General features: G+C 54.6%; 1 protein-coding gene across 6 annotated transcripts in view; it reads right to left on the reverse strand.

Moving 5' to 3' along the window:
• Positions 1–370: 370 nt before the first annotated feature.
• ZFHX3 (zinc finger homeobox 3) overlaps positions 371–20855 on the reverse strand; it is a 301533-nt gene continuing 281048 nt past the window's right edge. For 5 of the 6 annotated variants that reach the window (XM_050922217.1, XM_050922213.1, XM_050922210.1 and 2 more), the window contains one exon: positions 2203–6290. In XM_050922217.1, the coding sequence (XP_050778174.1) occupies positions 4747–6290 (1544 nt within the window). In that variant the 3' untranslated portion in view covers positions 2203–4746. Of the gene's footprint in view, positions 1906–2202; positions 6291–20855 lie in introns of those variants that run through there. The other variant, XM_050922216.1, reaches the window with a different exon arrangement.

Raw genomic sequence — 20855 nt, forward strand, 5'->3', positions numbered from 1 at the left:
ACTTGGCTCATTACTTCCAATTAAACATTTGGACTCCATGCTGAGAAAAACTGATTCAAAGCACCAGCCCATGCACTCTCATACTAATGCAAACAGTGCCTATGGGCACACAACACCCACATGCTTGTAAGGGCAAATGACTATGCATGTGCGCGTGCGCACACACACACACTCTTGTGAGTGCACAGGGGGCATGTGCCTACAAGTATCTCCATGAACATCTAATTTCATGCACACAGATGAATGCACAAGAGTGTACACAGAGTCCTACCAGCGAGCGCACTTGCACGCACACACACACACAAAACCTTCACACACCTGGGGACATCGGAGACAAGAGCTTTTGCTCATTTTTTTTTAATGTATCACAATGAGCAGGAAACATACTTAATGAAATATTTTCAAAGGAGTATATTCAATTACCATCTACAATCAACTTAACTATGACAAAGTTTTTGTGACAATTTTTTTTTAAACTTTTGAAAGTTCCATGTGATTTCTGTTTGTCTCCATGTATTTTGGTACAGTTCGAGATCAGCATTGTTACAGTAACAAAAAAAGCTAACAAGACTACATTATAGAAAAACACCAAGAACATCATTTTTGGTTTCACTTGCTCTATTATTTGTACATTGCAAAGGCTGTTCATATACCTCTTCACCTCATTTACGCTTTCTGTTCTACCCAAACTTGCCCCCCCAAAATAAACAAAAAAATAGTCAAAGCTTTGTGTTTCACAGTGGGCAGTATCTCAGCCAACAAACCAACCAACCAAATTTCTGCTTCTATTTAAAATGTTTTAATTTAGTTAATTTATTTTAAAAAACAAAATATATTTTCACAAACATCAAGTGTGCTGGCTTGTGTTAATGCTTCTCTGCTGTCTGCATCTTCCTGCCTTGCCTGCTGCACGGGCGCAGGTTGGCCCTCTAAACACATGACTTACGGTGTAGAAACCTTTTTGCTCATTCTGCACCAGTGGTGAAAGGGCGCCTTTGTGTGTGAAATTTGGCCATCTTCGCCTCTTTAAAAAGCTTTTAATTTTAAAATAAACAGGAACCGGCTCTGTGCTGTGTTTAAAATCTTTTCCTTGTGGGGTTTTCCATCTCCCCCCTTTTCTAGGAAAAGCAGAAGGGAGGAGACCCCAGCTCTAGGGTTCTAGTTGGTGCTGTTCTAAACTGACTGAGTAGTACCAGCTACTTTGGGCTTGATGTCCAGCACCAGGCCACTTTGTGGGTTTTTCTATTTGAAACAGAAAAATGTATATTATGGGGAAATGTTTAAAAAGGCTTTGAAAATGGCCCCCTTCCCACAGCCTCTCAAGGAGCAGAGAGGTGCAAATTCTCAAGTAAAGGCCAGTCTGAAGGGCAGAAATATAGACAGATATTGAATTACTGGCATAAATGTTAGCGCTCATGAAAGTGAGAGACTAACAGTGCTGGCTACAGATTGGCTTGGTGTGAGCAGACAGGCACCATACAAGTTTCGCAACACAGCCCGTATGCATCTCAACCCTGACTGGCACCACACCTGGTATTCTAGTTCTGGGCCTCTCCTGAGCAGCGACTGCTAACTGTACCACAGTGTGTTAGAAGACATGGAGGTCGGGGAGAATAGTGATCTGATGGGGAAAATGATCCTCCAAGGACTTGGTTGAAACCATCACTCATTTCCTCTGCGATTGAAGCAGTTTTACAACTGAGGAGTCCACAGAACACCTTCAACCTCTGTGGAAATTCTGCAGCAGGAGTCAGACTTTGGCAACCTAACCCTTCTGATGCTCATCAATTTCACTTCGCGTGAGAGCACAGGATCTCAGCCTGGGCTGGAGAGAGTGAGCAGGCCCTGCACCCACTGCTGCATGGCACTTCAAAAGGATGAGGCAATCTCAGACTGAAAGAGTATCTAGAAATATTTAGAAAATATAAGGAAATGAGTTTAAAATACTTTTTTAGTGGGTGGGAAGGAAGAGGGAGAAGGAGGAGAGAGAAATTGCACTATGACCAAACGACATAATAAAAACCAAAAGAAAAGATTTCAAAAGATACCTAGCAGAATTTGACAGATAAAGGTAGTGTTAAATTGTTAACTTGTATCACACAGAGAACCAAAAACAAAACAAAATATTTCTATATGATACAGAGTAACATACAACAGTTAAATGGCAAAAAAAAAATATATATATATATATTTCATAGAATTACAAACAAGATAAAATAATGGAAAACAAAAAACTGTACAACTTTAGAATTTAAAAATGTTCATCTCAAACACAGGGAGAAATACAAGAACTTTGTTAAACGAAAACAGTTTGTTAAAATAGCAAACGCTTTGTGTACTTGTTTTTGTTTTCGACACCTTATGCTACAACTGGATACTCGTATGAATATTAGATGGTACTCTCTTTAGTATTGTCTACTTAAAAAACAATTAAAAAAAGAATTTGCACTGTGCATCAGCCTAGTTAGAAATATGTACAACATTTCAAGATCTAGTCTTTCATTAAACTAAAACCAAAAATTCATAAAAATAAGAGTCCTGGCTAAAAAATTAAATTCGTGTTTCATATCTCGGAATGCTCCAGTCTCTTGAAAAGTTGATGAGTGGCTTCAACATTGGGGAAAGAAGCCAGAAGGTGAACAATGGAACCTGCATTCACAGTCTTCGAAGTTCCCTTTTGAAATATAAGGAGGATGGCAGGGTGAATGGATTTCACACTTTCAAGGGGTGGGGAGGAAGGGAGATTGTTTCTGTTGATGTTTGGCTAGGGAAGTGAAACAGCAAGCATCTGTCTCCAAAATCTACATTTTAGCAGCACAAAGTTTTTCTTTCAAAGTACAGACCATAAGGGGTGTGTGTGTGTGTGTGTTTTCCACAAACAGGAATACAGAGATTAACAAACACAAGTGCCTCACATATGGGATATTTTTGTTTTGTTTTTGTTTTGCTTTCTGTACATTGCTATCTGATTCTTTGTGGGCTGCACCTCTCGGTCGCTCACCACTCAGACTGCCTAACACAAAGACAAAACTCTGAAGTAAAAACTTGTGTTTTGGTATGTTGAATTTTCATAAAGAATTGCCTCTCTGCTTGCAGAAGCAGCACAGATAACAACCTGGGTACTTTTTTATTCTTTTCTTTATTTAAACTTAGTTTTGTTTGTTTAAATCAGAAACAAATTCTCAAGTAAAAAGAAACCTTTTTGCTCATTCTGCACCAGTGGTGAAAGGGTGTGTCTTTGGATTTTATTTAAAGCATGAATTTTTTTTTTGAGAAAAAAATGTAACAAAAAGTTATTTTAAAAGAAGGAACAGATTGCAGCCTAATTACACAAACAAACAAACGCTTATAGTTTAGGAACAGAATCTTTGAAGCATTTACAAATGAGAAAAGGAAGAGAAAAAGGAAAATGAAAAATAAGAGATAAGTGCACAAGGGTAACAGACATAGGTAAATCGTATGTATATGTCTTAAAAAGTTTCAAACCCCCAACAAAAAATATTCTGCAAGGGATCCTACTGACCCCCAAAACCCTTTGAACTTCTTTCTTTAGTTTTTATAAAATAATTATGCAACCACCCTCTAAGAAATGAAGGCAGCGACCATAAGTGGAAGATTACAGGATGAGTGAAAGGGGAATAAAGGTTCAAAGGGGAGAAAAGCTTAGGCGAGTCAATGGATTGCAATCTATCTGGCTAGGAATGAACAAGACAACATCAAATGAGAAGCCGTCAGCTGGACCATACAAAAGCTAAATGTACACAAAAGGGTTTTTTCTTTTAAATCTACCATACTGCTTCAGTTCATTTCCAATGCAACAATCTACTCAACACCAAAAATGGTCATATCTATCATAAATACAGAAAGTCAGTTGTTTTAAAACTTATTTTTAAGCTCCAAGTCCTCAACACTCTGTGTTTTTTTCTGAAAAGTGGGAGTGCTTAACTTTTCCCCTTGAAATTGGCTTCATCAGAAAAGCTACCCTTAAAATCCCCAGAAAGCTAAAGCAATTCACATTGTTTCTCTTGAATACTTTCTGCCCATTTTAAATTAAAAAACAAAAAACTCCCCTCGCCCTCCCTAGCCCAAAACAACCCTTCCCCAAACCCAACAAAACAAAACTCTTTTCTGGAACAAAAAACAAAATGAAAAACCCAAAAAACAAACAAAAACATTTATATATATATATATATATATATATATATACACATACACACACACACACACACATATATATATATATATAAACAATGATTCTGAAAACAGAACAAAGTGTGAGCAATTGACCTGAGAATAAAAAGACATTACATTTCTTTTCTCTTTTAGCAAGCCATTGGTATCTGAATGCTAAGATAGCAAGAAATTTAAACTGTAGCACGGTGGGCTGCTTTCCCATACAGTGCATGCCGGCCTCTGCTGTGCTATCGATGTGGGGGCGTTATTGGAAAAGGGCAATATACAAGGGGCTTATGCTCCAAAGACACTAAGGAGGCAGTATGGACTTTTGTCTCCGAGACCAACAGGACAAATGTAAGAGGTTTTTTTTGTTTTGTTTTGTTTTTTAATTGAAAGAAAAAAATGTAAAACCCACCGGCACTGTTATATGGGAAAACAACCCACGCTTTTTCTTTTTTCTTTTTCTTTTTTTGGTTAGAAGCTTTGGAATTGCAGTTAGTCTATTTTTGAAATTGGTTTGTTATTCATTTTTTTATTTAAATTCATTTTTGTATTGTTCATCTTCAAAGCTTACAATCTGAAGGTGTCCATTCCTACACTAGTTAGACCACTGTCCTTCGGGCAGCTGGGGTCTTTAGGCCCCTCCCCCGGGCTAGCCGGTCCATCTGACTTTTGGCTAAGATCCGTGTCAGACTCCTCCGAATAGTCGTCTGTTGGCATTGAGGGCTGAACCCCTGAGGTGCTGCATGAACTTGAGGTAACCGTTGAAGATGAGGAGAGAGGAGGGAAAGAAGGAGGAGGCAGCTTCCCAAGTGGAGCCCGGGAGACCACTTGAGGCCAAGACTTTCTGGAGGTGTGGGGGGAAGCTGAAGAGGAAGAGGAGGACAGAGGGGCTTGGAGGCTGTCGTTTGAGTGAGCGGCAGACTGCGAGGTAGATGCGGTGCTAGGATCGGGGAGGCAGGCAGAGTGAGGTAATAGACTGGGGTGCTCTTTGGCGTTTCTTGCTGCTCTTGTGATTGTTCGGTGTTTGTGAGGGGCTGACTCGAGATGCTGACTCAGGGCTTCGTCCCCACACACTGTGCTCTCGCACGCCACACACTGGTACGAGCTGCTGCCCTTGCCGCTGCTGCCAGTGGGCACATGAAGCACCATCTCCTGCAGATTCACCACAGACTGGCCGAAGAAGCAGAGGGACTTCAGGTGGTTGCTGGCCGCCTCCTGGTCGCTGAAGCCCGCCTGGCACTTGCGGCAGACCAGCTTGTACTGCACCTTTGGAACAATGAAGGGGTCACACAGGGAGTCCGCACTTTTGCTTTCTGCTTCGGGCTCTTCTTGGGGTTTGGGCAGGATTGGGGACACCTCACAGGGTGCATTTTTCTGCTCTTCTTGTTTGGGGGATTCTTTGGCAGGGTCTTTGTCTGGAGTAGCAGCCCCCGGGGGGACTGGGGTTTGGCTTCCTTTGGGCTGTTGCTGCTGCTGCGCCTGCCTCTGCTGCTGCTGCTGCTGCGCTTGCCTCTGCTGCTGCTGCAACGCCTCCTGCAGACTCTGCTGATATTGCTGGTACTGCTGCAGCAAGGAGCTGGGGGACAGGCCCAGCAGAGCCTGGGACAGAGCAGGGCTGTAAGGGAACAGGCCTTCCATGCCGTACATGGGCTGCAGGTACCCGCTCTGCAAGGCCCCAGGAATCTGAGGGGCGTAATAGGGTGAAAAGCCTGGGACAAAGTAGGGAAGGAATTGGCTTGTAAGCAAGGCTGTTGGGTCTGAATTCAAGGCAGCCTGCAGGGCCTGAAGCTGGGCAGGCTCCACCGCATACTCCATGGTGGGTAGGGGGGCGGAAAGGGTCGCCGCGGGTGCCTCTCCTTTCTCCTTCTTGGGCCCCGGCAGGGAATCCCCTTTCCCTTTAGGCGCCTTCTCCTTCTCTTTAATCTTCTCACTTTCCTTATCCTTGCGCTGCTGCTGCTGCTGAGGAGCCAGTGCCACGGTTGCTTGTGCTGGAGTTGGGGAGCTCAGCGAGGCAGAGGGCTGTTTATTTGGTAATCCAGATGTGGGAAGGCTGGGTGAAGGGACGCTTGTGCTGGGCAGACCCATCAGGTTGGGTTTTGGAGAAGTTAAAGCTAAAGGGGGGAAGCAACAATAAAATCATTCAGCACCATGCAGGTCGAAGAGCCCTACCAGGAGTTATGGCTCGGCAGGGATGTCAGTCCCCGGCCCAGGCTGGATCCCGGCAGCGTCACCTGACGCCAGCTGCTCAGCCATGAGCCAGGCTGCAGGGGAGCAGCTCTGTAAGTGACACTTTTAACCTACAATGTGCTTTAGAAACGTGAGGTCAGGGTGCTAGCCTGGGACTCCAGAGACCGGCTTCAGTTCCCTGCTCAGCCAGACTCCCTTTGGACACTTGTCCTCTCTGTGCCTCAGTTCCCCCTCTGCACAATGGGGATGATAGCACTGCCCTGCCTCCCAGAGGGAGCGTTCATACAGACAGTAAAGACGGTCGGGAGTTCAAACTGTACAGGCCAGATAAACACCTAAGAATAGTGAGTTAATCCGTTCTGTTTCCCTACCTAGTTTTGGCGACAGGGCTGTTTGACTCACCATATTTAGCTGTCTAATACCTCGCACCAGAGATCAGCTTTCCGTACCACTCCCACAGCAAGGGGCCTGACTGTCCTGACCTGTTCTGGCTACAAGCAGATCCTGTCAGGCACGGAGGCAGCGGGGGCCGTGCTGACTTGGCAGAATGCCACCGGTGGACAGCAGCACTGATGCAGGGGAGATGGGGTGCGAAGGTGCTGCAATCATTTTTCCACTAATGAAAATAAATTTTAGTCTAAAAATATTTTAAAATGACAAATGACATTTTAAAAAGAAGAGAATGGAGGGGAGGGGGCAAACAGGGAAGGAAAGAAGTGGTGCAGAGCAAGAGGGGGGAAAGGAAAAGCAAAAGAACGAGTTATAACAGGTACAAAAGAAGAGCCCTCCTTTTCTTGTTTTCTTTGCCAGCTCACTGACTCCCACTGTCCTCCTCGAAGAAAGCAGATCTTCCCCTAACGCCAGTGTCCAACCACCTGAAGACCTCTCCCTCCCCCACCCTCTGTTCTTAGTCTGGCAAAATCCCTCTCTTGATGGTTGCAGAATGCTGGTAGGTGTCTGCTTTCCTAGGAAATGTTACATGCATATGAAGTACAGAATCCCCTTCATACTAGAGATGCCTGGAATGTCCCTTATTTGGCCAGGACAGATGAACGTCTGCTACAATCCATTATTTAGGAACTGCTGGAGGGTGTCCAAGGGGTCGGAGAGAGAGCAGCCAGGGGAATATTGGCGAGGCCAGGGAGGACTGCAGAAAGGAATAAGCACTTGCACTGTAACTAATCTGTTTTGTGTATAAAGTGATATGATGTTTGTTGTGTCCAGACACAGGACTGGAAAAGCAAGTGAAAAAGCCAGTGATTGGGGGAAAAGGGAACAGCTGGGAAACCATCGTCGAGAACAAGAGGGGCAGGTAAAGAGAAGAGCAAGAGACAACAATCCACAACTCTTTCACTTGCCAACATCTTCCCTAGACAATCAGACAATCCAATCCCAGATCAGCTAGCTGAGCGAGGAATATTGTGCACTGCAAATTGTAAGGGCTGGAAAAACTCTAAACTTCAGCAAGGCAAAAGTGGCAAACGTATAGTCCCATTCTCCGCTTTCACCCTGAGAAGGAGCCAGTGTTCAGTGGCAAACTGGGAGAGCCTCTGTTTCCAAACGCCAAGCATTAGTACACAGACTGCTAGGCTGTGGCCAATCACCACAATGACCTTTCCCTTCCCCAGCAGCTCTTTTCAGAGTGTAAGGCTGAGATCTTCAAAGGCACTTGGCATTTCAATGCCCATTACCAGTAAGCAGCTTGGAAAATCTCAGCCTAAACTCTTTGAGGCAGGGACTATGCCCTCTTCTGTGTCCATACCGTGCCAAGCACACTGTGGGCACCACTGAAAGCAAACACTAGGGTCTGTCTACACAGCAAAGAAAAACCTGAGGCTAGCCCATGCCAGCTCACTTAGGCTTCTGGGGCTTGGGTAAGGGGCTGTTCCATTGCTGTGTAGATGTTCCAGGCATAGCTGGAGCCCAAGCTCTGTGATCTTTCCACCTCGCAGGGTCCTAGAGTCCAGGCTCCCACCCAAGCCCAGAACAACTTAACAGCAATGGAACAGCCCTGCAGCTCAAGTCCCACGAGCCAGAGTCCACTGGCATGGGCCAGCCATGGATGTCTAGATGCTGGGTAGACATATGCTAATAATAGGATTGTAGACAACTCAGATCCCTGGTCCTCTCTTTGCTGGCCTTTCTCCGATATAACAATCAGTCACACAGCCTCATCTGACTAGGTGCAGACCTCAATGTAGAAATGCTAGTTTGTAAGAATAGAAGTAATTAACCCCACAGAAGGGATTTTTAAATATAAATAGCCACACATGAGCTGCTACGGACAAAGCACAAGCGACTCCTTTATGGTAGTGTTGCCAACCCTCCAGAACTGTTCTTGAGTTTCCAGGAATTAAAGATTAATCTTTAATGAAATAATATGTCATGTGACGAAACCTCCAGGAATAAGTCCAACCAATATCGGCAACCCTACTTTCTGGTGATGATAGTGCATACGTTCCCAGTCACAACAGCCGAAAGAGCATGTGATTAGTCAGACATTACCAACAGAATAAGAGAACTGTAAGATACCTCTTTCTAGAGGCAAGAATCAGAGGGATAGGAGTCTGGATCTGTAAAAGTAGCAAAGAGTCCTGTGGCACCTTATAGACTAACAGACGTATTGGAGCATGAGCTTTGGTGTATGCATCCAATGAAGTGGGTATTCACCCATGAAAGCTCATGCTCCAATACGTCTGCTAGTCTATAAGGTGCCATAGGACGCTTTGCTGCTCTTTCTAGAGGGATGTAACTGGAGCATTCTCATGAATGGATCTGCTCTGGTTAGTACTGACTACTCTTATCCTCTACGTCTGTCCCAACCAAAAACTGTGCCCAGTTACTTCAAAGCATGAAGTCATTTTCCATTTCCTATTTTGTGTGCGGCCAACCAGATCATCCCACGTCAGCCTATCTGAAAGTTATCCCCTCTAATTCCAGAGGTAACTCTAACTTCCTTCCAATTCATGTCCTGAATCAATTATGAAATACCACTCTTCCAAACACAAGGAGGGCTCCCCACTGAGAGACAGTTACATAAACTGATCTCTGACTAATGAGAGTTAGGAGATCCTCCCCTAAGAGCAGGTTCTCCTGTCACTGCCAATTGTGGGGTTCCTTGCACCTTCCTTTGAAGCAGCTGATATTGGCCACTGTTGGAGACAGGGTACTGGATAAGGACTTCTGGTTTGATCCAGACTGGAAATTCCTACATTCTTGCACTTGGTTTCCTGCAATAAATACTAGATCTGGATAAATATTCATTTGAAATCTTAATGAATTTGCTTGTGTCACAGCTCTTTTTTGCCATATTCTGTCAGCTTTCACAAGATTCATCTTGACCAGCATGGATACCTGTAGGAAGTAAATTTAAAATTTACTACCTGTGAACGTTTATCTGATTATAAAGGTTACACTCATCCATTGAGGGAAGAGAAACAATACCACGTGCCTTTTGAGATGTATCACAACTAAACAATACAGCTTTAATAACAAGCCACAGAGAACATGAAATTTGCCAGATATTTTCACCAGATAATTTATGAGAGAAAAATCACCATCAGTTTGTAGACAAACTACAAACCAATAAAAGGGAAAAAAAGCATGGAATAAATTATTCACTACAAATTATTCATTTTTCTCTGTTGCATACTTTTCAAAGTCTTTCCTAGACATAACTATGTTTCCCAAACTGGAGTTATTCCTACAGAGGAGACCCCATTTCCCTTCCCAGGTACACAGTACTTATGGGTGGCTCCTTGGATGTGTCATAGCAGTTTGCTATAATCAATTCCCAAGGTCCATACAACGTTGTTGTATCTTGGCATTCTAGGCCTGATTTTTTTCCTGACTGGAAAGGAAACCAAGGAAAGTCTTAGTTTGGGGAAGCAGAAAGAAGAAAAGACTTTGGGAGCTGCACCAAGGAACTTGTCTACAGCAGGTTTCCCCCCTAAAATTTCCCATGGGTGCAGCTCCACTGGTGGTAGGAAAAGTGTAGATGTGGTGCTGTCAGTTGCTGGCTTTTTAACCCTTGTTACTAAAACTGATGGGAAATGTTAGAGGAAAAAAAGCCTAGTGCAAAGAAGGCCTCAAAGGAAACCAGTAATGCCACATTCCCTTTCTCTTAGAAGCTTCCCTTGATTGGACTGGTTGGTGAGTCAAAAAACAATATATGAGCCAGGGTAACTAGAAGCAGTTAATTTTCTAGGCGGCAGGGAAAGCTGTTTCAATTTCTTCCAAAGAACTGAAAATCCACAGTAGCAATTTGACTCTTTCTGCATATCTGTCATAATGCCCAAGAGCCTAAGAGTTGATGTCACTGACAGGTACTTTTTCTACAGCTGCACAAGCAGCAATTGTTCCTTCAGCCAAAGGGCTCAAGAGTAGAAGGGAAAGTGCCTGTGCCAAGCAAAGTCATTGTGAACATCAGAAATGATCAACCTCATTAAACTCTCTCTAGATTCGGGAGAGCTGGGCATGGCTATTGCAGAGAACTGAACAGACGGAGTCTCTAAACTCTTTTGTCCTTATTGGGTAAAAATTCATGGATCCATAAACCTCTAATGCTGCCTCTGCCTTTCCAGTATGGGAGGCTTTGGGCATACAGCCTTGATGTAGTTCCAAAGTTTATGTAGTATTTAGATATCCCCTTAAGGCAAGAACCTAGTATTTTGGGTGGAAGTAAATGCACCCTAAGGTATACTCACAAAGGAGATGGATTAATAGTGGAACATGAAGCTGGCTAGTTTTCCCAGCAGAAGGGATAGCCAGTCACAATATAGTCTCCAGGGCTGTCAATCTTTACTCTACAGTTGTTAATAGCTGGGGCAAAAGGAGTGCCGCTGAAAGGGTTTGAAGCATCAGTCCTGTCCATTGCCATTGGCACACAAGTTCCTGAAAAGAGAGTCTCCTGATGCCTTGAAGGGGAAATAAAAGAAACATTCATTTTCTCATAGGCAGGGCCCACGTTTTCAGGGATCCCACAGCTGTGGGATTTGCTGCAGCATCAAGCCTTCCTGCAGATTTGTGCTGCAGAATCTAACCCTTCATTTAGGGAAATTCCTGCCTTATAGTTGCAAACTGCTCACAGGTGAACTGAGTGCAAACTGATGCAGAATCAGGAAATACTGCAGACAGCCAAAAATAGCCCTGACTAAGCTGTGCCTCTTAGGAGAGAGCGCTCAGGAGGTGAAAGGTCACCTTTGTACTTCCCAAAGCCTGGGCTGGGTCAGGGCAAGAGGGGCAGCATAAGGCCATTCCTGGCAGGAGAGATCCAGCTGCTTCTAGCTCCTTTATACCACAGCAGCAGCATAAGGGCCAGAATACAGTCAAGATCTGGGGCAAGGAGCTCTCAGTGAGGTGCAAAATGCCCCATTTATCTTGGTGTGATGTGGATTCTGAAAACTAATTATAATAATTTAAATGCTAGCATTGTTAACTATCTAGGGGCATGCCTACACTGCAGTAACACACCCACAGGTGGCCTGGATCAGATGCCTTGGGCTTGCGGGGCTTGGGCTATGGGGCTATAAGACTGCAGGAAGATGTTTGCACTGGGGCTGCAGCCTGAGTTCTGGGTGCTGCGAGATGGAAGACTGCAGGAGCCTGGGCTCCAGCCTAAGCCTGACGGGGGTGGGGGAGAGGGTGTCAATCTAAGATAGGCAACTTCAGGTATGAGCATAGCATAGTTGAAGTTGACGTATCTTAGATCGACTTACCACCCGTCCTCACGGTGCGGGATCGATGGCCGCTGCTCCCCCGTCAACTCCACTTCCGTCTCTTGCCCTGGTGGAGTTCCGGAGTCAGCGGGGAGCGCTTTTGGGGATTGATGTATCCGCTGATCCGGCAGGTAGCGTATACATACTTTAAGTAGCAGCTGATTGCTTTTAATGGCCAGAGTATGTAGCCTCATCTCTGCAGGATACTGATGGGGTTTTGGAAGAAATAGAGATAGTGATATAGCCCAAAGTGAAAATCTGATACAACACTGGTTAGAAATTTGGGCTGAGGCTTAAGACAGACCAATGCAGTATAAGGTTGGTTGGCCAACAGGGTCTACCGTTCCGAGAACGCTGAGATCAGCACGAAGTGATAGAGGAAGGAAGATCCCATGAACTAAGAGCCCCTCTCTGAGTATGGATAAGATGAAATTCACGGTACAAGAACCAGTAAAACCCCTGAATGGGACAGCACAAAAGAGCCTGTAAAATGGTTTCATCAGGGGACTGGTAAATACCGTGCTCCCTTTCACAGGGACATGATAAACCAGGGGTCTCAAACTCAAATGACCACATCACTGACACACACCCCTTGCTGCCTCTGGCTCCGCCCCCACTCTACCCCTTCCATTAGGCCCCGCCTCCTCCCACCCCTTCCCTGCCTCATTCCAACCCCTTCCGCGAAGTCCCCACCCCAACGCTGCCCCAGGGGGTGCGGCAGGGGGCTCAGGGCAGGGAGTTGGGTGCAGGAGGGGTGTGGGATGCGGCAGGGGGCTCAGGGCAGGGAGTTGGGTGCAGGAGGGGCATGGCAGGGGGCTCAGGGCAGGGAGTTGGGTGCTGGTGGGGTGTGGGATGCGGCAGGGGGCTCAGGGCAGGGATTTGGGTGCTGGAGGGGTGTGGGATGCGGCAGGGGACTCAGGGCAGGGAGCTGGGTGGAGGGGTGTGGGATGCGGCAGGGGGCTCAGGGCAGGGAGTTGGGTGCAGGTGGGGTGTGGGATGCGGCAGGGGGCTCAGGGCAGGGAGTTGGGTGCAGGAGGGGTGTGGGATGCGGCAGGGGGCTCAGGGCAGGGAGTTGGGTGCAGGAGGGGTGTGGGATGCGGCAGGGGGCTCAGGGCAGGGAGTTGGGTGCAGGAGGGGCATGGCAGGGGGCTCAGGGCAGGGAGTTGGGTGCTGGTGGGGTGTGGGATGCGGCAGGGGGCTCAGGGCAGGGATTTGGGTGCTGGAGGGGTGTGGGATGCGGCAGGGGACTCAGGGCAGGGAGTTGGGTGCAGGAGGAGTGTGGCAGGGGGCTCAGGGCAGGGAGTTGGGTGCTAGTGGGGTGTGGGATGCGGCAGGGGGCTCAGGGCAGGGAGTTGGGTGCTGGTGGGGTGTGGGATACGGCAGGGGGCTCAGGCAGGGAGTTGGGTGCTGGTGGGGTGTGGGGTGCGGCAGGGGGCTCAGGGCAGGGAGTTGGGTGCAGGAGGGGTGCGGCAGGGGCTCAGGGCAGGGATTTGGGTGCTGGTGGGGAGTGGGATGCGGCAGGGGGCTCAGGGCAGGGAGTTGGGTGCTGGTGGGGTGTGGGATGCAGCAGGGGCTCAGGGCAGGGATTTGGGTGCTGGAGGGGTATGGGATGCGGCAGGGGGCTCAGGGCAGGGAGTTGGGTGCAGGAGGGGTGTGGCAGGGGGCTCAGGGCAGGGAGTTGGGTGCTCGTGGGGTGTGGGATGCGGCAGGGGGCTCAGGGCAGGGAGTTGGGTGCTGGTGGGGTGTGGGATACGGCAGGGGGCTCAGGGCAGGGAGTTGGGTGCAGGAGGGGTGTGGGATGCGGCAGGGCGCTCAGGGCAGGGAGTTGGGTGCTTGTGGGGTGTGGGATATGGCAGGGGGCTCAGGGCAGGGAGTTGGGTGCAGGAGGGGTGTGGCAGGGGGCTCAAGGCAGGGATTTGGGTGCAGGAGGGGTGTGGGATGCGGCAGGGTCTCAGGCAGGGAGTTGGGTGCAGGAGGGGTGTGGCAGGCGGCTCAGTGTAGGGATTTGGGTGCTGGTGCGGTGTGGGATGCGGCAGGGGCTCAGGGCCGGGAGTTGGGTGCAGGAGGGGTGTGGGATGCGGCAGGGTCTCAGGGCAGGGAGTTGGGTGCAGGAGGGGTGTGGCAGGCGGCTCAGGGCAGGGATTTGGGTGCTGGTGGGGTGTGGGGTGCGGCAGGGGCTCAGGGCAGGGAGTTGGGTGCAGGAGGGGTGTGGGATGCGGCAGGGGGCTCAGGGCAGGGAGTTGGGTGCAGGAGGGGTGTGGGGTGCGGCAGGGGGCTCAGGGCAGGGAGTTGGGTGCAGGAGGGGTGTGGGGTGCGGCAGGGGGCTCAGGGCAGGGAGTTGGGTGCAGGAGGGGTGTGGGATACGGCAGGGGGCTCAGGGCAGGGAGTTGGGTGCAGGAGGGGTGTGGGATGCGGCAGGGCGCTCAGGGCAGGGAGTTGGGTGCAGGAGGGGTGTGGGATGCGGCAGGGCGCTCAGGGCAGGGAGTTGGGTGCTGGTGGGGTGTGGGATATGGCAGGGGGCTCAGGGCAGGGAGTTGGGTGCAGGAGGGGTGTGGCAGGGGGCTCAAGGCAGGGATTTGGGTGCAGGAGGGGTGTGGGATGCGGCAGGGTCTCAGGCAGGGAGTTGGGTGCAGGAGGGGTGTGGCAGGCGGCTCAGTGTAGGGATTTGGGTGCTGGTGCGGTGTGGGATGCGGCAGGGGCTCAGGGCCGGGAGTTGGGTGCAGGAGGGGTGTGGGATGCGGCAGGGTCTCAGGGCAGGGAGTTGGGTGCAGGAGGGGTGTGGCAGGCGGCTCAGGGCAGGGATTTGGGTGCTGGTGGGGTGTGGGGTGCGGCAGGGGCTCAGGGCAGGGAGTTGGGTGCAGGAGGGGTGTGGGATGTGGCAGGGGGCTCAGGGCAGGGAGTTGGGTGCTGGTGGGGTGTGGGATGCAGCAGGGGGCTCAGGGCAGGGAGTTGGGTGCAGGAGGGGTATGGCAGGGGGCTCAGGGCAGGGATTTGGGTGCTGGAGGGGTGTGGGATGCAGCAGGGGGCTCAGGGCAGGGAGTTGGGTGCAGGAGGAGTGTGGCAGGGGGCTCAGGGCAGGGAGTTGGGTGCTGGTGGGGTGTGGGATGCGGCAGAGGGCTCAGGGCAGGGAGTTGGGTGCAGGAGGGGTGCGGCAGGGGGCTCAGGGCAGGGATTTGGGTGCTGGAGGGGTGTGGGGTGCAGCAGGGGCTCAGGGCAGGGAGTTGGGTGCAGGAGGGGTGTGGCAGGGGGCTCAGGGCAGGGAGTTGGTGCTGGTGGGGTGTGGGATGCGGCAGGGGGCTCAGGGCAGGGAGTTGGGTGCAGGAGGGGTGTGGCAGGTGGCTCACGGCAGGGAGTGCAGGAGGGGTGTGGCAGGGGGCTCAGGGCAGGGAGTGCAGGAAAGGTGTGGCAGGGGGCTCAGGGCAGGGAGTTGGTGCTGGTGGGGTGTGGGATGTGGCAGGGGGCTCAGGGCAGGGAGTTGGGTGCTGGTGGGGTGTGGGATGCGGCAGGGGGCTCAGGGCAGGGATTTGGGTGCTGGTGGGGTGTGGGATGCGGCATGGGGCTCAGGGCAGGGATTTGGGTGCTGGTGGGGTGTGGGATGCGGCATGGGGCTCAGGGCAGGGAGTTGGGTGCAGGAGGGGTGTGGGATGCGGCAGGGTCTCAGGGCAGGGAGTTGGGTGCAGGAGGGGTGTGGCAGGGGGCTCAGGGCAGGGAGTTGGGTGCAGGAGGGGTGTGGGATGCGGCAGGGTCTCAGGGCAGGGAGTTGGGTGCAGGAGGGGTGTGGGGTGCGGCAGGGGGCTCAGGGCAGGGAGTTGGGTGCAGGAGGGGTGCGGCAGGGGGCTCAGGGCAGGGAGTTGGGTGGAGGGGTGTGGGGTGCGGCAGGGGGCTCAGGGCAGGGAGTTGGGTGCAGGAGGGGTGTGGCAGGGAGCTCAGGGCAGGGAGTTGGGTGCAGGAGGGGTGTGGCAGGGGGCTCAGGGCAGAGATTTGGGTGCTGGAGGGGTGTGGGATGCGGCAGGGGGCTCAGGGCAGGGAGTTGGGTGCTGGAGGGGTGTGGCAGGGGGCTCAGGGCAGGGAGTTGGGTGCAGGAGGGGTGTGGCAGGGGGCTCAGGGCAGGGAGTTGGGTGCTGGTGGGGTGTGGGATGCGGCAGGGGGCTCAGGGCAGGGATTTGGGTGCTGGTGGGGTGTGGGATGCGGCAGGGGGCTCAGGGCAGGGAGTTGAGTGCAGGAGGGGTGTGGCAGGTGGCTCACGGCAGGGAGTTGGGTGCAGGAGGGGTGTGGGGTGCGGCAGGGGGCTCAGGGCAGGGAGTTGGGTGCAGGAGGGGTGTGGCAGGGGGCTCAAGGCAGGGATTTGGGTGCAGGAGGGGTGTGGGATGCGGCAGGGTCTCAGGCAGGGAGTTGGGTGCAGGAGGGGTGTGGCAGGCGGCTCAGTGCAGGGATTTGGGTGCTGGTGGGGTGTGGGATGCGGCAGGGGCTCAGGGCCGGGAGTTGGGTGCAGGAGGGGTGTGGGATGCGGCAGGGTCTCAGGGCAGGGAGTTGGGTGCAGGAGGGGTGTGGCAGGCGGCTCAGGGCAGGGAGTTGGGTGCAGGAGGGGTGTGGGATGCGGCAGGGGGCTCAGGGCAGGGAGTTGGGTGCTGGTGGGGTGTGGGATACGGCAGGGGGCTCAGGGCAGGGATTTGGGTGCTGGTGGGGTGTGGGATGCGGCAGGGGGCTCAGGGCAGGGAGTTGGGTGCTGGTGGGGTGTGGGATGCAGCAGGGGGCTCAGGGCAGGGAGTTGGGTGCAGGAGGGGTATGGCAGGGGGCTCAGTGCAGGGATTTGGGTGCTGGAGGGGTGTGGGATGCAGCAGGGGGCTCAGGGCAGGGAGTTGGGTGCAGGAGGGGTGTGGCAGGTGGCTCACGGCAGGGAGTTGGGTGCAGGAGGGGTGTGGGGTGCGGCAGGGGGCTCAGGGCAGGGAGTTGGGTGCAGGAGGGGTGTGGCAGGGGGCTCAAGGCAGGGATTTGGGTGCAGGAGGGGTGTGGGATGCGGCAGGGTCTCAGGCAGGGAGTTGGGTGCAGGAGGGGTGTGGCAGGCGGCTCAGTGCAGGGATTTGGGTGCTGGTGGGGTGTGGGATGCGGCAGGGGCTCAGGGCCGGGAGTTGGGTGCAGGAGGGGTGTGGGATGCGGCAGGGTCTCAGGGCAGGGATTTGGGTGCTGGTGGGGTGTGGGATGCGGCAGGGTCTCAGGGCAGGGAGTTGGGTGCAGGAGGGGTGTGGCAGGCGGCTCAGGGCAGGGAGTTGGGTGCAGGAGGGGTGTGGGATGCGGCAGGGGGCTCAGGGCAGGGAGTTGGGTGCTGGTGGGGTGTGGGATACGGCAGGGGGCTCAGGGCAGGGATTTGGGTGCTGGTGGGGTGTGGGATGCGGCAGGGGGCTCAGGGCAGGGAGTTGGGTGCTGGTGGGGTGTGGGATGCAGCAGGGGGCTCAGGGCAGGGAGTTGGGTGCAGGAGGGGTATGGCAGGGGGCTCAGTGCAGGGATTTGGGTGCTGGAGGGGTGTGGGATGCAGCAGGGGGCTCAGGGCAGGGAGTTGGGTGCAGGAGGGGTGTGGCAGGGGGCTCAGGGCAGGGATTTGGTTGCTGGAGGGGTGTGGGGTGCGGCAGGGGGCTCAGGGCAGGGATTTGGGTGTGGGTGGGGTGTGGGGTGCGGCAGGGGGCTCAGGGCAGGGAGTTGGGTGCAGGAGGGGTGTGGGGTGCGGCAGGGGCTCAGGGCAGGGAGTTGGGTGCAGGAGGGGTGTGGGGTGCGGCAGGGGCTCAGGGCAGGGAGTTGGTGCTGGTGGGGTGTGGGATGCGGCAGGGGGCTCAGGGCAGGGAGTTGGGTGCAGGAGGGGTGTGGGGTGCAGCAGGGGGCTCAGGGCAGGGAGTTGGGTGCAGGAGGGGTGTGGGGTGCGGCAGGGGGCTCAGGGCAGGGAGTTGGGTGCAGGAGGGGTGTGGGGTGCGGCAGGGGGCTCAGGGCAGGGAGTTGGGTGCTGGTGGGGTGTGGGATGCAGCATGGGGCTCAGGGCAGGGAGTTGGGTGCAGGAGGGGTGTGGCAGGGGGCTCAGGGCAGGGAGTTGAGTGCTGGTGGGGTGTGGGATGCGGCAGGGGCTCAGGGCAGGGAGTTGGGTGCTGGTGGGGTGTGGGATGCGGCAGGGGGCTCAGGGCAGGGAGTTGAGTGCTGGTGGGGTGTGGGATGCAGCATGGGGCTCAGGGCAGGGAGTTGAGTGCTGGTGGGGTGTGGGATGTGGCAGGGGGCTCAGGGCAGGGAGTTGGGTGCAGGAGGGGTGCGGCAGGGGGCTCAGGGCAGGGAGTTGGGTGCAGGAGGGGTGTGGGGTGTGGCAGGGGGCTCAGGGCAGGGAGTTGGGTGCTGATGGGGTGTGGCAGGTGGCTCAGGGCAGGGATTTGGGTGCTGGTGGGGTGTGGGATGCGGCAGGGGGCTCAGGGCAGGGAGTTGGGTGCTGGAGGGGTGTGGGATGCGGCAGGGGGCTCAGGGCAGGGAGTTGGGTGCAGGAGGAGTGTGGCAGGGGGCTCAGGGCAGGGAGTTGGGTGCTGGTGGGGTGTGGGATGCGGCAGAGGGCTCAGGGCAGGGAGTTGGGTGCAGGAGGGGTGCGGCAGGGGGCTCAGGGCAAGGATTTGGGTGCTGGAGGGGTGTGGGGTGCAGCAGGGGCTCAGGGCAGGGAGTTGGGTGCAGGAGGGGTGTGGCAGGTGGCTCAGGGCAGGGAGTTGGTGCTGGTGGGGTGTGGGATGCGGCAGTGGGCTCAGGGCAGGGAGTTGGGTGCAGGAGGGGTGTGGCAGGTGGCTCAGGGCAGGGAGTTGGTGCTGGTGGGGTGTGGGATGCGGCAGGGGGCTCAGGGCAGGGAGTTGGGTGCAGGAGGGGTGTGGCAGGGGGCTCAGGGCAGGGAGTGCAGGAAAGGTGTGGCAGGGGGCTCAGGGCAGGGAGTTGGGTGCTGGTGGGGTGTGGGATGCGGCAGGGGGCTCAGGGCAGGGATTTGGGTGCTGGTGGGGTGTGGGATGCGGCATGGGGCTCAGGGCAGGGAGTTGGGTGCAGGAGGGGTGTGGGATGCGGCAGGGTCTCAGGGCAGGGAGTTGGGTGCAGGAGGGGTGTGGGATGCGGCAGGGTCTCAGGGTAGGGAGTTGGGTGCAGGAGGGGTGTGGGGTGCGGCAGGGGGCTCAGGGCAGGGAGTTGGGTGCAGGAGGGGTGCGGCAGGGGGCTCAGGGCAGGGAGTTGGGTGCAGGAGGGGTGTGGGGTGCGGCAGGGGGCTCAGGGCAGGGAGTTGGGTGCAGGAGGGGTGTGGCAGGGGGCTCAGGGCAGGGAGCTGGGTGGAGGGGTGTGGGATGCGGCAGGGGGCTCAGGGCAGGGAGTTGGGTGCAGGAGGGGTGTGGGGTGCGGCAGGGGGCTCAGGGCAGGGAGTTGGGTGCAGGAGGGGTGTGGCAGGGGGCTCAGGGCAGGGAGCTGGGTGGAGGGGTGTGGGATGCGGCAGGGGGCTCAGGGCAGGGAGTTGGGTGCAGGTGGGGTGTGGGATGCGGCAGGGGGCTCAGGGCAGGGAGTTGGGTGCAGGAGGGGTGTGGGATGCGGCAGGGGGCTCAGGGCAGGGAGTTGGGTGCAGGAGGGGTGTGGGATGCGGCAGGGGGCTCAGGGCAGGGAGCTGGGTGGAGGGGTGTGGGATGCGGCAGGGGGCTCAGGGCAGGGAGTTGAGTGCTGGTGGGGTGTGGGATGCAGCATGGGGCTTAGGGCAGGGAGTTGGGTGCAGGAGGGGTGTGGGGTGCGGCAGGGGGCTCAGGGCAGGGAGTTGGGTGCAGGAGGGGTGTGGGATGCGGCAGGGGGCTCAGGGCAGGGAGTTGGGTGCAGGAGGGGTGTGGGATGCGGCAGGGGGCTCAGGGCAGGGAGTTGGGTGCAGGAGGGGTGTGGGATGCGGCAGGGGGCTCAGGGCAGGGAGCTGGGTGGAGGGGTGTGGGATGCGTCAGGGGGCTCAGGGCAGGGAGTTGGGTGCTGGTGGGGTGTGGGATGCAGCAGGGGGCTCAGGGCAGGGAGTTGGGTGCAGGAGGGGTGTGGCAGGGGGCTCAGGGCAGGGAGTTGGGTGCTGGTGGGGTGTGGGATGCGGCAGGGGCTCAGGGCCGGGAGTTGGGTGCAGGAGGGGTGTGGGATGCGGCAGGGTCTCAGGGCAGGGAGTTGGGTGCAGGAGGGATGCGGCAGGGTCTCAGGGCAGGGAGTTGGGTGCAGGAGGGGTGTGGGATGCGGCAGGGTCTCAGGGCAGGGAGTTGGGTGCAGGAGGGGTGTGGGGTGCGGCAGGGGGCTCAGGGCAGGGAGTTGGGTGCAGGAGGGGTGTGGGATGCGGCAGGGGGCTCAGGGCAGGGAGCTGGGTGGAGGGGTGTGGGATGCGGCAGGGGGCTCAGGGCAGGGAGTTGAGTGCTGGTGGGGTGTGGGATGCAGCATGGGGCTTAGGGCAGGGAGTTGGGTGCAGGAGGGGTGTGGGGTGCGGCAGGGGGCTCAGGGCAGGGAGTTGGGTGCAGGAGGGGTGCGGCAGGGGGCTCAGGGCAGGGAGTTGGGTGCAGGAGGGGTGTGGGATGCGGCAGGGGGCTCAGGGCAGGGAGTTGGGTGCAGGAGGGGTGTGGGATGCGGCAGGGGGCTCAGGGCAGGGAGCTGGGTGGAGGGGTGTGGGATGCGTCAGGGGGCTCAGGGCAGGGAGTTGGGTGCTGGTGGGGTGTGGGATGCAGCAGGGGGCTCAGGGCAGGGAGTTGGGTGCAGGAGGGGTGTGGCAGGGGGCTCAGG

Source organism: Gopherus flavomarginatus, chromosome 14 (genome assembly GCF_025201925.1).
Source record: "Gopherus flavomarginatus isolate rGopFla2 chromosome 14, rGopFla2.mat.asm, whole genome shotgun sequence".
NCBI lineage: Eukaryota > Metazoa > Chordata > Testudines > Testudinidae > Gopherus > Gopherus flavomarginatus.